This window comes from Pyxicephalus adspersus, chromosome 5, assembly GCF_032062135.1.
Source record: "Pyxicephalus adspersus chromosome 5, UCB_Pads_2.0, whole genome shotgun sequence".
NCBI lineage: Eukaryota > Metazoa > Chordata > Amphibia > Anura > Pyxicephalidae > Pyxicephalus > Pyxicephalus adspersus.
The window spans coordinates 106,705,830-106,721,448 of record NC_092862.1 but is presented as its reverse complement, the minus strand read 5'-3'; the positions used below and the strand labels follow the sequence as shown (position 1 = coordinate 106,721,448).

At 36.3% G+C, this 15,619-nt stretch overlaps 1 protein-coding gene across 2 annotated transcripts in view; it reads left to right on the top strand.

The window, feature by feature from the left end:
- The first annotated feature begins 1,779 nt into the window (after positions 1–1,779).
- Positions 1,780–15,619, top strand: part of RBMS3 (RNA binding motif single stranded interacting protein 3) — a 340,828-nt gene continuing 326,988 nt past the window's right edge. For both annotated transcript variants that reach the window (XM_072412382.1, XM_072412384.1), the window contains exon 1: positions 1,780–2,342. In XM_072412382.1, coding sequence (XP_072268483.1) covers positions 2,268–2,342 — 75 coding nt within the window. In that variant the 5' untranslated portion in view covers positions 1,780–2,267. The remainder of the gene's footprint in view (positions 2,343–15,619) is intronic.

Here is a 15,619-nt window from a genome sequence, read left to right as displayed (position 1 = left end):
AAACTATTAAGTGAGCCAGATTAATATTGAGATTTTGTTATTAACACATGTAACATAGTTTTTATATACCACTGTTTATAGCGTACCTTAGACTTAGTCTACATGGACGTTTTCCCCAGCGTTTAAACTGTAGCTTTAAAAGCCCATGTTTGAAATCCCCATGCATTCCAATGGGGTAATCTACACCAGGCTATTTCCTTAAGGCACGTTTATAAGTGCAATCTATAACTTTGCTTGCAACGTTTAAAACATTAAACTGTGGGGATAACGCTGGAAAACGCCCAAAACCGCAGGAAAACGCAGGTAAACGCCTCTATTGATTTTTTTTGGGCGTTTTACCGCATTTATTAGCACTTGTACGCAAACGCGTTAAAGGCAAGCGTCAAAACGCTAATAAAAGTGCATAAAAACACATATAAACACAGTAGGAACATTTACATGGGTTTTTAAAAACTTAAAAAAAACCTCAGAAATTTCACTTTACGTAAAAGAGTAGACAACCCTTTTATGTTAAGTAAAAATTCTGTTTGTTTTTTAACCTCCTGAGTGGTATTCCCGAGTGTGTCTCCGGGTGGATTGTTGGTGCAAAAATCTGTATTCCCGAGTCACAATCGGGGTAGCTTTAGGCTAAAAATATGCCCACTTACCTTACTCTGTCGCTTTCCCCCTGGCATCCTGCTGGTCGCTGCAGGTCCTGGGGACACGTCTGCCTCCTCCGATCCCCAGCCGCGAAGTGCAGAGACGTCCTACGAGGTTTCCCGGTGACGTCGAAGCATACGTCGGTGCGGCTGGGACTTAGTGTCATAAAATGCAAATAATTTTGTATTGGATTCAATACAAATTAGCTGTATTGAGTCCAATACAAAGAAATATTTATATTATTATAAGTTATATTACATATTTAACTATTCTTCAAATTTAATAACTATTAGACATGTGTCGGTGAGTTATGCCTAAGAAATATAGGTGTACAATGTAAAATAAATTTTCATGCAAAAAATTGTACCACTTTTTGCATGGAAATTTGGACAGAATCACACTGCTAGGGGGGGTTAAGTGCAACATCATTTTTGGAATTAAAAAAAAGAGTGCAGCACCGGCCCCTAATTCTCGATCGTCTAGGTGATTGAGAATGAATGGGAGCACAAAGCCTCCAGGGATACCTACATCACGCATCCTAGGCGAAGATGGCGCCTGGCGCACCGGGTCATGGACGAATGCCGGGATGATGCGTGACCGGATGGAAGACACCTCGGGACCGATCGACTGCGCTGCGGGATTGAAGGTAAGTGGATTTTTTTTTGCTTTCAGCGTTTTTCAGTTTACTTCCTATTTAAGTGTTGTCAGTGTGATTCTTATTACCTCTAATAAAGATTATTTAAAAAAAAAAAAGAAATCCTGAAGGTAAAAGTTCCTTGTATGATCTTTTGTTCCACCAGCAGCAACATAAAGGGAAGAGTTGAGCAGATGAATGGTTGTATTGTGTCTCTGTATCACCAGGCATGCTCTGATACGGGAATGTAACAATAAATATAACAGAAGAGCTGTGAAGAGCTGCTTGTGGCTGCCCTCAGATAGCCAGCACAGGCTGTTAGCTTGCAGCATAGCTGAGGCAGCAGCAAGCCATTTCTTCTTCATAGAGGAAACACTGCAGCCTTCTGGACTGCGTCTGCCTCTCCAGGGAAAGGCGGGCTGTTGTTCCACCCACAGGCTGGAAGGAGGGGGTTTGAATGAAAGACAAGACAAGCCCTAAACACCATGTCACTCCGTCAGGGAGACAGCAACAACTAGACTGGAAAGGTTTTTTTTCTTTATTTCTTCCTTTCTTTTTCTTTCTTTTTTTTTCTTTTTTTTTATAGAAACCTAGTAAAAGGGGAGTGAGGAGGAGGAGAGAAATGTGTGAGAGACACTAAGAAAGGAATAAGCCGGTCTGCAGGAATTCAGCTATCACAGGACTTTATGTTCTCCTCAGGCTGGATTCTACTACCGACACTGGAATAATCATAATAAAAAGGATATAGACATATACACAGAGATACATTTTCTTTGTGGCATTTTTGTTGTTGTTTTTTTTTTTTTAAGAGGTGTCTATTTTTATGCAGCAATGTTTTCCTGGTCGTTTTGGATTTAAGGAAACTAAAGAAAAAGGGCAAGGAACTCCTGGAAGATCCTAGTCAGGAATAGTGGAATCTGACAAGGAAGAAGGGCTTTGGGGCATTACACCCTGACTACGAGTTTTCTGCATCAGATAGAAAGATTCCAGCTACATGGGCAAACGCCTGGAACAGCAGCCAATGTACCCCCAGTACACCTACTACTACCCTCATTATCTGCAGACCAAGGTATGAGCACTCCCATCATTCCAGCAGTGCCATGGTGATGATGGATAGGTCACTGCTATGACTGACACTTTGCCATGTTGTGAGTTCACTACAGTCAAAGCAGGAAGGTCAAGCAGTGTGGATTTGTCTTCCATCCCCTCAATCCCTACTCTTTATTTCTTCCCTTTCTCCAGTCTTACTATGTTTTAGTCTCTATTTAATCCTTTGTTGTCTGTCTCCAGGATTATATTTGTTTTCTATATTAGATTGGAGCTGGAGTGTTTTTTTTTTCTTTTTTTTTTTGTTGTCAGTAGCATGTAATTGTGTTGACACAGGATGCAGATTGGCTTGGACAATAAAACGTATACACACTTGGATGGAAATCCAGTCTCAGCGGCACTTTAGTGAGATCTGTACAATCTGGGCAGCTGAAAGCATTATCCAGCTGCATGGGGGATTCTCTGCTGATCAACTTTAAATGGCAAAGGCTACAACAGCCAAAAACAGGCAGAAAGGTCGGCTTTGCAAGTTTTTAGGTTTTCCCACTGCTCCTTACAGCTAAGGACAACTGTGGGAGTATCCGCATGGACCATGCAACCAGATCTACATAGATTTTATATGAATGCATATATTTATTCCTTAGATTTATTTAGCACATGGACAAAGTAGATTTCATTTAGATTGGTCCCAAAACTTACTTTAAATTGACATTAACACACATTGTTATATATCAATTCATTAGTTTTGCTTTTAAATAGCACAAGCATTTACATAGCAGCTTTCATTTACTTTTATCCAAAAAAACAATTTGTCTTTAAACAGCTATATATATATATATGTATATATATATATATACACATACACACACCCTATACTTACATAGCACTGTATAACTGCCACATAAAAGCATTTACATCAGCATTACAGAATGTTGTTATATGTCTATCTATCTATCTATCTATCTATCTATCTATCTATGTATCTATCTATCTATCTATCTATCTATCTATCTATCTATCTATCTATGTATCTATCTATCTATCTATGTCTATCAATATACCACATCTAATGCATTCATTCGTGTCGCAAGTTATGTCCAATATAGGCAATAGCAGTCCATGGACATTTGTCTTGTATTTCTGATAAAATTCCATCGATATGTCAGATATGTTGCTAATTTTCTATAAAACTGCTTAGTCAGGCATTCTGAAAGAAGCATACTACTTTGCTCTAAATATTTTCTATCGTGCAATGAACTTAAATGATTAGACACTATTGCAATGGTCTCATCCTTTCTATTGTTTGCAATGTCAAGGTCAATATCAGATGCATTTGTACATTTTAAGGATTCTTAAGAATCAGAATCTTCTCTTTGTCTTCCTGATAGAAATGTTATTCATTGTGACTTGAAGCAAAAGAATGATAGGGTTAGTAATATAGAACAGCACATTTATCGAGTTTGTTTCTTGAATAGCCTGCTGGTGTTTTACAAGCAAAGTATAGCTAGGTGAGACGGTATGCGGGGAATCTATATACAGTTGCAAATCTAGAATAAATTTTTGTTTTTTTTCTGATCCACGGAAGTCTAAAGCATGATCTGAAGCATAAAGAAAGTGTGATCGCTGTTAAAGAAAAATGTAAAAGATGTTTTGGTAAAGTGTTTGAAGAATAGCATAAGCCATCACAGACAAGCCGCATCTGGATCTTGTTACTTTAACATGCTTTAAGTTTGGAGGGCATTTGGTTTCAGTCATCAGTATGCTATGGGGATAAGCTTAAAATTGATATGGGAAAACCCAAAGAAGGTGGAAGCTCTGGCCACCGCTGGATACATTGCTAACACACATAAGCTGCCATGGTCTGATGAGCAATAATTGCTCAGCAATGTTCACCCAGACACAATACTCATTAATTAATTATTGCCACCTTCCTCCATTTGGATCTCCACATGGCTTGCGTGCCACCCACATAACAGTTTTCAGTGTCACTGTGAAAGGAAGGAAATGAAACACAAATGGGGTAACATTGCTTTCAAGTGTACTTTCCTTCATCATTCAGAGGAGGCAGCTATGTTGTGTGGCCTCAAACACTATTTATGTAGTCAAGTGCTTCCTAATGGGTGGAATGGATGAATAAGAGCTTCCTGCAACAAAAATAAAAAGGAAAGTAGAAGTATATTTTCCCTAATAACCAGAAATCAGTTTCTCTTTTAATTTTTATCTTATTCTTGCAAAAAGAGAGAATGTGATTGCTGTGGGCGAAATAGTTTTTTAGACATTTTCACACGTAATTTTGAGAGTTATGGACATGATATATTAGTATACATATAAATGAATTACTAATTCATTTAACTGTAATTATTTTCCCACTGCTATTATCCTGCAATTAATTCAGCATGCGCCTTCACTGTTTACTGAATGGGGTAAAGTGGTAGTGTATATCTATAAGGCTTCATTTAAAAAAAAGACGTGCAGTACATTACTAAATGTAAATTATTAATTATAGCCATTAAGAGCTGTGTAGTGTTATATTCCAACTCTGTTTCCATGGTGAGCTTATAATGTTTGGAACTTAAAGAAAAAGTACTTATATAAAAGGAATATCTGAAAACACTAATGCAAACATTCCTTTACAGATAATGAAGGAATGACAGAAGGGGGAAGGGGGGGCTCAACGGTGTGTAAAGCTGCAAGACAAAATGCACCCTGGTTATGATGTTCTCATTGTCTACAATGAGCCAGAGGAAAGAACTTATTATGGTATACCAGATACAGTTCAGAACTGAAATGAATGAATGAAATAATTGTTGCACTGGGAATGAGATTTGCATGTTTTAAAAATTCTTTAGGAAATATTTCGGTGGTGCTCAAATAAAAGCGGTGTTGTGTTTTACTCCATAAGTGGCTCCTCTTTTAAATCAAGGTCTTTTTATTAACATATTAGGAGTTAATGCAGCTATTTTCAGATTTGTATAGTAATTCAACTGCAACTAATGTGTTATCGGGGACAAGAGTAATAATACAAAAAATATTACCAACATTCAATATTAATAATACACATTTTAACACTTGTTCTACAAGTATCATAACACTCATTGCTCCTGTTATTATTTTTCCCGGCTACTACTTATACTATGACTATAATTACTACTTCTAATATTAACAATAACACCAAAAAGGCTCAATCCACAAAGCCAACACACCAGGACATTTTTATAAAAAAGTGAGTTATTTTTTAGTTGAGACTAATGAGATTTGAAAATTACAGTCACATGGCTGAAATATTAAATACTTTTTCAGTGTACTTAAGCCTTGTGATTTCAGGCTGTCTGTAGTTTTTCAACTTAAAAAAAAAAATCATTATACATGTACAGTATATTTGTGAATAATACAAAAGGTCCTTGCTTCTGCAAGACATAAAGAATACTACATATAAATTACACTAAGAAAGTGGATCTCCTTTTTTACATTGACGGAAACACAAATAAAGTTAGAGTTTGCTGGTATTTCCCAGCAAACATAATAAAATTGAGCCCTGAAATCTGGTTGGTTGACCTCTACAGCATCTCCCATGTTGCCTATTAACAATAACCCACGTTTTTTTTTTCTTTTAGCAAAAATAACAATAAAATAAAAATCTAGTCTCTTACATCTATCAATTTTTCCATCTAAATTCTTGAAATTTTGAAAATTATTCTCTTATGCTAATGAAGGTTGATGGGAACCCAAGAGAATCATAAGCAAGATAATCATGAGGAGAGAAATTAGAGTCAGTAATTGTCAATGACCTGAATGAAGAAGTCTCACTAGGAAACTGCATCAACTTTAAAGTCTTTTTATAGATAATAGCGATTCTTATCTATCTTTCTTTTCCCTTATGGCTTCCACAGATATTCTTCATATCAGAAGAACATGACAGGCTGTATTGCTAGTAAAGTATACGTGAGAAAGTGCAGCTTTAATTAACAAGAGGGATGAATAATTTGTCTGAAACATTGTCTGCGTGGACAATGTTAAAGAAGGGTCTGAGCTTATTCAAATATCTGATTTGGAAAAAAAAAAAGCTGTAACAGAATGTGTCATTTTTTCCTTCCCTTTTGTCCTCTACAAGTCTGCACCAATTTGTAATCCCAGCTCTGGCCGTGGCTCCCCACTCACGCTGACCGAGTGCAGATTTTTCAGACCTGTCCCTATTTAGTAGGTTTACTGCATTTTCCACATTTGGCCATCTGGTCACACAGAAGGCCTTGTCGAAAGAACTCCAATATGCAGAGGAGGCTGACATAGCTTCTTTGGCTGCTGGTGTTCAGGCTGTGTTTGGTGTCTGGTGTGAGGTAATAGTCAGGTGTAAGGAGTTATTCATCAACCACACACTGGTTTCTGGCCATATTTCCAACCATCTGCAGCTTGGGTATGTGCCAAAGGCATGATAATCTCTTTTTGATAATATTCAGTGTCCACACAAGCAATATCTGCTTGTAATATTCCCATGTGCATCTATCTATCTATCTATCTATCTATCTATCTATCTATCTATCATTTGACTATCACTCATACAAGCACTGAAGACTGACAGAAAAAGAAGAAGTCCATGTTTTATTGAGTCTTCCCTTTTTTATGTAAAGATATACATATATTTATTCCAAGCATGTTTATATTCAGTTCTTTTGATTGACTTCCTATAACTTCTGGTTTTCTGCTTGTGATACAGTAATGTTTTCTATGATTTCTCGTGAACTTTTCATTTGCTTGTTTTGGATTATGACTCCATGTTCTTGATCTTAGCCTAAGCCTAGTGATAATCCAACTCTCCTGAACCCCATTCACAACCCCTAGTGTATTCAGGGCTTCATTTGTGTTATATTTATATTAAATATAAATATATCATTGTAAGTGTGTGTATATAGCAGAGTAGTCTGTCAAGGCATTTAACTTATATTAAGCAGATCAGAACTAAACATTTAAATATAATTTTGTTTCCATAGTTGCAACATACTTGTTCTTTATTTTCTAATTTACATACAAACCGAAAAAAAACTTGTAAAAAAAAAAAAGATAGTTTGTTGCTCTTTAAACACTGGAAGATTCTTCTGCATCAAACTCTTTAAAGTTTGTCTAAGTATCTCCTTGCTGTGCACAGTATCTCTGACCCGCTACCTCACTACTGTGTCCTGGTAACATAACGTTGATGTAGGTGTGTAGTAATTGGGTGAATTCACAGCACTGGGAATTTAACATTCAAGTACAGCACAGGTTGGTATAAATATTCTTCTTTTAAAAATCTTTTTTTTCAGGTAATTACTGGAATAGTTTCATTTGGGATTACAAAATAATGCCTCTACAGCATAGATTTATGGCTATTTCAAACAAATAGAAAATCTGTGTAAATTCAGGAACATTTCAGAGACAGTTTACCAACTAGGATATATATCTGGATTGTGGTTGAAAACTGGGGAAACAGAAGGAAACAAATTAAAGCATAGGTGGAACACATACAAATGTACACACAGGGACTGATTTACAAGGCTTTGAAGTGAGTTCAAATGAGGTGAAGTGATCTTGGGTCGGGGGAGTCCGTGTTGTCAGTCATGTGCAGGGAAATTAGACAATCCTTTACAAGGCTGGATATTTGCCATGATTGCAAATGCACATTAGCTCACTTCACACTGTCCCAGGATCACTTCATTTACTAAATCAGTATATATTTAGGGCCCATTTACATATATGTTCTGCATAAATGTATGTAATAACACACATTTTCCTGCTGCTGCATGGTAACACACATACCACTTATGTGCCTCAACACAGTGCATTCTAAAGCGCAACAAACAAGCTTAAAAAGAGAATGTGTGAATAGACCCTCACACATATTCTCACTAAATTTTATTAAATTTCTGCAAAGTGGGCAGACCTGATCAATATACATATAAATAAAGTCATGTCATCAAAAAATACAGCTGGAAGTTCTTGACTAAAGAAGAATTAGTATACTGACCTCTCCAGTGACTTGTGTCTCCTTTCTCCTATTAATAATATAAAGTCATATATTACATTAACAAATCATAGTCTTTATGTGGTATAACTGTTGTCTATTAAGGTAAATATGACCTTATAAAAGTTTCAGAGTTTGACCATTGTGGAGTGCAATGTCTAATGTAACAGCCCAGGTCAGACACAGATCTGTTCCCCAACACTTTAAAGTATCAGAGCTATCTCATCTTAACTCCGCTGATATATGCTCTCTTGCTGGCAAGGACATCTTTGTTAGGCCTTCATTCTGGTTTATCGTCATGTTGTTCGGCCAGTCATTGGTGACATAATTCCTGGATATGCACTGGGGAGTTACTTCATGTTAGCACTAAGGCATTCCAAGAATGTACACCAAGCTGGGTATAGAACTATAGAAATGTAACTAGGGATTGAGTAGATAATCCAAACTAGAAGGGAATGGGTGTGGATTGGGAGAGATTGTGTCCCTATGCACATCTCTTTTGGAGTAAAAGTTGCAATAATATTATTATCGTCCTAATAAATAAATAGCACCTTCTTTATAGCCAGCCAATATTCAAACTAGCTATCCAGAGAACCCAAGCAGCTAAGTTGGACATGCATATTCTGTGCCATAAGATTCTGAATCACTTTGAGGAACTTGAAAAGAGAAAAAGTCCCTCCCAATCAGGGACAGTTGGGAAATATGGAGTATAAAAGTCTGTATTATATAGTTAGTAATCAACTAACTTTATATTATCTTTTTCTAATATATAAACTAAGAATGGCCCAAAATAACCTGTTTAGGACTCCCACCATGGAAATTCGGTGTTTGCCCATGAATAGGATTTTACTGAAAAGGATCTCTGTGTACGATACTAAACTCTCAGAATGTCCACTATACTTGTGTATTGACATCATCGAGGTTCTTTATTATTCAGGTATATTGCTTTATACTGTATGTTCCATAACCAGTGTGACAACTGGTACTTTATATTCCCGTAACATATGCATGTCCTTCAATGTATTTTTAGAAGAGATGAGTTGAAGCTGTGTTTGATCAGTTAAATGAAACATGACACAGCTTCTGTTTGTGCTAATCGTTAATTTTTCTTTGATTGCATTATCAGAGTGAAAATAACCACACGCAGGATCTTGGAGCTAGTTGTAGGAAGAGACCTGTCTCATTAGTTTTAGGAGTCTCTCTTTCCTGCATCCCAGACATTATGTAACTGTATACAGAAGTAGAAAATAAATGACAAACCAGGCTTTGGAAAATATGCTGCAAAAAAAAACAAAAAACCTTGGTAATAGTAAACAGGGCAGGACTGAACGTAGCAGGCGGTTTAGCAGCTTCATTGGGAGGCAAGCAATTTAACTATATATGCTTTTAAGGCAGATAAGAGGGAGAGAGGAAAATGCATAGGTTCATTTCAGGTCATGTTGGAAATGGCCCGGACACAGTTGGCTTTACACAGATATGATTTCACACAGCACTTTTCTCCTTTATGAGTACGCTTGGCAAGAACAGCTCATTCAGTCACGAACATGCCAGTTCTGAAGCTTCCAGGAAGTCGACTCTCTCCCTCCCTTTTTTTTAAAGTTCAGAATTCTTTCTAATGTGTTTTTTTGAAAATGCCTTTAATGGAGGAAATTTATACAAGTAGAAACGGTTGATATTTATCCAAAATGATTCAAAGACTGTGAGAAAAATTTGCTGAGAGTGTTCAGGGCACAGCTGTGTGCAATTAAACTGTGTAATATTAAAAGCATGTGTATGAGTGATCTATTATGATAGAATTGTTCTATATAAAATGCTCACTTATGGGAGGAACAGAGGAGAACTGAGCCCTGATTGATTCATACATTGTTGTGTTCTGTGTGTGATCTTTTGGGGATATTTTTTTCAAGTTCGTTTACACACTGTGTTGAGTAGGTGGAAACAACTGCGCACAGAAAACACACTGAATAGTTGCCTGCTTACATCATGATGCTCTCTGTATAAAGAACTAACAAAATGCTCATTATACCGTTTTGTGCTGGCAAAAAAATTGCCTTATGTTTAAGCTTTTGATAAAGATAAAACACTTGTATGTATGTTTCTGTTCCATGGTCAGGAGTTATACAAGTGTTGGCTCTTCTGCCAGACGTGTTTTATTTCCAGTACTTTTACATCAACAACAAAAGGCACAAAAGCTGATGGGGGATCTGGACCAATGGGATTATTTTAATACAGGTTGTACACAGCTGTTCTCACTGTAAGAGGGGCACAATTGCTTTATTTCTAGCCACTGCTAAAATAGTGACTTAACTGATTTCCCAAATAATGTGTTATTGAAGGCAAACAGACATTTTTTTAGATGAAATATGTTAGTGTTAATGATTTTATCTGGCAAAAAAATGTTATTTTGCTGGGTTAGTTTTTGTAATGCAGACATATTTGTTAGATATCACCACCCACATCTGGTAAATCAATTCAGTTTGATCAAGAGCTGCTTCAGGCTTTGATTGGATAGCAAAAGATCAACAGCAGACTCATGAGGCAAGCCCTGTACTCTCTGCTGCTATTAGCAGGCTCCTTGTGTACTGTGAATATTTGAAAGACTGTGTAGTGTAAAGCGCTGCCCCTTCCTTTCCTATTTGGAATCATGCTCTTTAGAGTATTGGAAGTATTGAGCATTTCAGAATTTTACATCTGTAGCTCCACAGTTCTGTAAGTATAAGACTGAAATCCGGAAATACACGGTTGTCTACATGACATCCTTTAGTTCAGCCAAATACCATTTGTTGAGAAAAATAAGGCAGTGCATACTGCTGATCTGTTAAATATGCTATTCAAAGCATATTTCTAAATCTGTTAAATAGGTTCAAATAAATATCTGTTGACCCTTCCTGTCATTTAATGCTGATTTGTGTCCTGCACCTTTAGCAACTTTGTTACAAGTAGTCTTTTAACCATGCTCAGTTCACCTTTATAAACTACAGATCACACGCAATGTTATAGATGAATACAGTGGGCCTGATGTATTAAAGCTGTCAAAAATGGGAGAAGATAGACTATCATGGGTGATCCAGCAACCCTGGAATGAATCTGGACCAAGATTGAAATGTATGCCAATGAATAGCAAATTATTTTTCAGAAATCCACTCCAGATTTGCTGGATCACCCAGGTTCTACCATCATAGTCTATCTTCTCCAGTTTTGGAGAGCTTTAATAAATCATTGAGCATTGCCACCCTAAGAAAACAAAGTACATTGCAGGACCGCTACAAGGAAATAAAGGGAAAAAAGTCTGAAACAAATGCATCATCACATTTACTGGCAAGATGCAAATGTACATTTTTGGGGTTCATTTACACTGAAAATGGCAATTTTAGTTGTACTCTGAAGAAGAGGTGAAGCATGTTAAAAGGCGGTGAAAATCAAAAGTCTAGTAGATTGTTTATTTTACTTTCTCGATTTTAAATCACCCCATCTGACCCTTCTGCTTTTCCCTCTGTTGGCCATATTTAAAAGCAGGATCTTGGATTGTAAGGTGTAAATCACCTTGGATGCAGCAGTAGCGTGTTCTGCTAGTAGGTAGTTTGTAGCTGCAGCTGAGCTTTATACTATAAGTTTTATTATATTTTTATTATAGGTTTATTTAGTCTTTACACCTGTATAAATTTGTGCCATCAAAAAGCCTGCATGTCAGCAAGTTTTCCTAATATTCACACTTGATTCTATTTTCAGATACCTGCTAAAAAAAAGAATTGCAGTGTCCTTGTCACTTCCGGTTACCTGGAAGCATAAAACAAATGCTATGTTCCTTGTGCAAATTAAGAATCACCTCTCTAGATGGAATGGAGGAGTGAGCATAGCCACCCACAATAGGAAGTGTTTGATACACAGAATTATCGAGTGAAATTAGAAGAAAAAGCTTGAACGAAGGAAATCTAATACAGTTACCACATCTAAGAAATGGAATCAAGTTAAAAAATTTGGATTTAGATATGCTTTAAACCCTGCCTCTACTTTTAGTTATTATATTGGGTTGTTTTCTTATTTTTACTGTATGGGATAGTATTACAAGGCTAAAAGATGGAATCTCTTACATTCACAGACATAACATCTTCATAATTATCAGATGTGATGTACATCAGATTCAAAAACATTTGGTTAGCTCCTAAAGCAACATTTCATTCACTAATTCTCATATCTGCCATGTACGGCATACCTAAATATTTGTATTACTAATACATGGTGTTATATCACCTTGATGGTCAGATATGATGTAATGGTTTTTTATGTTGTATAGAAGCTGGGATTATCATTATTACTATAATAAATGTGAGCTAAAAAGAAAAAGAAACACCCTAAGGTGGACCTTTCTGGACAAGTAGAGTTATAGAAGGTCTGACTTTCTGCTGGCTCTCCTTTGCCTGCCCAATGGAGTTTGCTGTCCGGGTAGTTTTCAGGCAGGAACTGGGGTTTAAAGTCTCATGAGAATAAATAAACTCACTGCACTGGACTAGTATGCATCTCATATGTTTCCAAACTCACACCTTCTGTTGGAAGCCACGACAATGTAACTATTGCCACCCAAGACTGAAATATGAAGAATGGAAGAGTCAGACAAATAGGCCACTTATGTCAGGGAAGTGTGGGGTTGGTAGAAAATGGACCTTTAATTTGCGCTGGCTGGAAGGTCCACCATAAGCAGTACCAGGATGTTTACAGAGCATAACTCATAACATAGGCAAACTTTTCCCTATCAAACATTCTTTACAGATCCAAGTGGGCAATGTGCAGCAGATGTTTCTGTACCATGTTGCTTGTAAATGAAACATTTTTCAACCTGTTTTTGTTCTTTTCCCCTGTATTTTTAATTGTCATTGATAAAAGTCCTAAGCTTTATCAAATGTTGACATATTAGACAATGGTCTTCCTAAAGGCTTAATAAAAAGAAATCTACCAAGTGTCTTACAAGCCACTAGTCAGGAACCACTAATAAACGTAAACCAAGTGTTCTTAGGCACTAAACAAGCATGAAAGTCTAATGAAGCAGCGGTAAGCTGAAGTAAGCGTTTGCAAAGTTACTATGAGTGAATATAGCTTTGGGTATGATATAATTTTAGCTTTAGCCAAATATGTATTATTGTGGAATTTAAATCTTTGCTTAATATTCTGTGAAATACTTATGTTTGTCTTGAAGGGAAAAAGCTTTGGTAATAGCTTCACTCATTTAACACATATTTGAAGGTTATTTTCCTCTATTAGGAATTAACAGCTTTCAAACTACATGATGGGGACATGACATATAATAGCATACTGACCTCCTGAAATATTTGGCATTTTATAGCAACTGAAGCAAGAAGACCCCCTAACGGACCTTTTCTATATTAGTAATAATAATTAACAAGTTATTAGAAATTATAAAAAAAGAGATCAAGGCATTTGCTATACAAAAAGCATTTTTTTTATATTGTGGTTTAGAATGCATTTTAGCTGCCACCTTCATCTTTAGCAGAAAGTTCAATTTACATCTACATTCATGATGACACCTAAATCTGAAACATGTAAGAAGATCTGCCTGGTGTTCCTGATTAGCATGTATTCCCAACAAAAGCAAAATGATTGGGACTTTTAAAAAGATTACCATGCTATGTTGTGAACGTGCAGATTTTAATTTGTAATATTTATTTATTTGAGATAAATTTATTATTCTGGTGTTTATTTACATTAGATTATCATAAAATTGAAAAACAAACAAACAACAGGCTGATATGTATTTTCATTTCTGTGAGTATTCAGAAGAAACAAGGACCTAGAGAGGAGATTTTGCAAAAACGGTAGAGCAACTTTTTCCCATCTGGGTTTTCTTCTTTTGCATTCATGAGATTTTGCTAGTGTTAAAAGATGCTGACATGACTGGGTTGGGTTAAAATGTTGCCACTTGGGATCTTCTTTATCAGTTTATGGGCTGTAGGGAGTTGCTGCATGCAGACTATATAATTCTGTATAGTTATTTTAAAACTGAACTTTAGGCAAACAGCGAAATTACTTCAATGAAGTATACACACTCACACAACAAAATCACACACAACAAACACACAGAATGTTGATATACAGGAGAACCACAAGGTTGAAGTCAAGTTGAATATATATATTTTTTGTTAGCTGCATTTAAAATGCATTCAAAGTGTATGCGAAGCCCAAACTTTTTCTTTTGTAGTTTGTTTTCATCAAGATGTGAATGCATAGCGCTATTGCCATGTTTTCCCTGCCTATGTGTTAAGTTCTGTTAAGTCCAAGAAATACTTTGATTCACTATCATAGGATATCCTCCTTAGAAAGCTGCCCCAGCACAGGTGTTCACATTGAAAGATACTCAAAAATATATTCTCATTACTTTCTATGCTTTAGCCAATGTTCACCAACTGAGAATATGAATCTTTACCTACAGGGACCGAGATATCAATACAGATCTCAAGAAGTAGAAGAAAGGCATGGGGAGTGTGGGTCAGATTTCTCCCGATGTTGGTTAGGTCTTACCTGCATCTAGAGTAGTGATACACAACCAGGGTTCTGTGGTAGGTTGCTAGGGGTTCCTTAAGCCATGCACTATTTGTGCCTCCCAGGTCTGTTACCACCAGCACTAATTATTTGTTTTTCTGTTATGTCCACATTGTTTCCACTGGCCACCAATGAAAGAGATGTTCTTTCTGCTGACCACCATGCTAAAATTCTATGAGCTGTGTATATATGAATTATAGCAGGAGCTCCCTGAGACATGAAAGTTATTTCAGGGGTTACCTTATGAAAGGATGATTTAAAGTGATTATACCAATTGTGATCATACCAATTCTCATAGATTGTAAGCTCCTCTTCTCCTCATGTCACTGTCTGTAACTGTCATTTGCTACCCCTATTTATTGTACAGCACTGCATAATGTGTTCGCGCAATATAAATCCTGTTCAATATTAATAATAAATTACCTCTCAGTATTCCTCCAATTGTTTCAGTCTAGTACACACTTTCTTTAACAATACCAAGCCTTGATAAAGGAGGACGAATTAATCCCCTAAAACACTTCAGCTATACCCTTACAAATTTAAAACTAAATTAATTTTTATCTAAAACTAACATAAAATGTTTGCCATTTAAAGATAGTTCATTTTTTCATGCAATATTTTTTATCTGCCTGGAGATCGGCTTTAAATTAATTTAAACATTACATCTGCAATTAAGTTCTTCTCATTTCAAGAGTGTCCTCTATGCCTCAAAATTCAGGGCATCCTATTATGCAAATAGCAACCAGTTCTTGTTA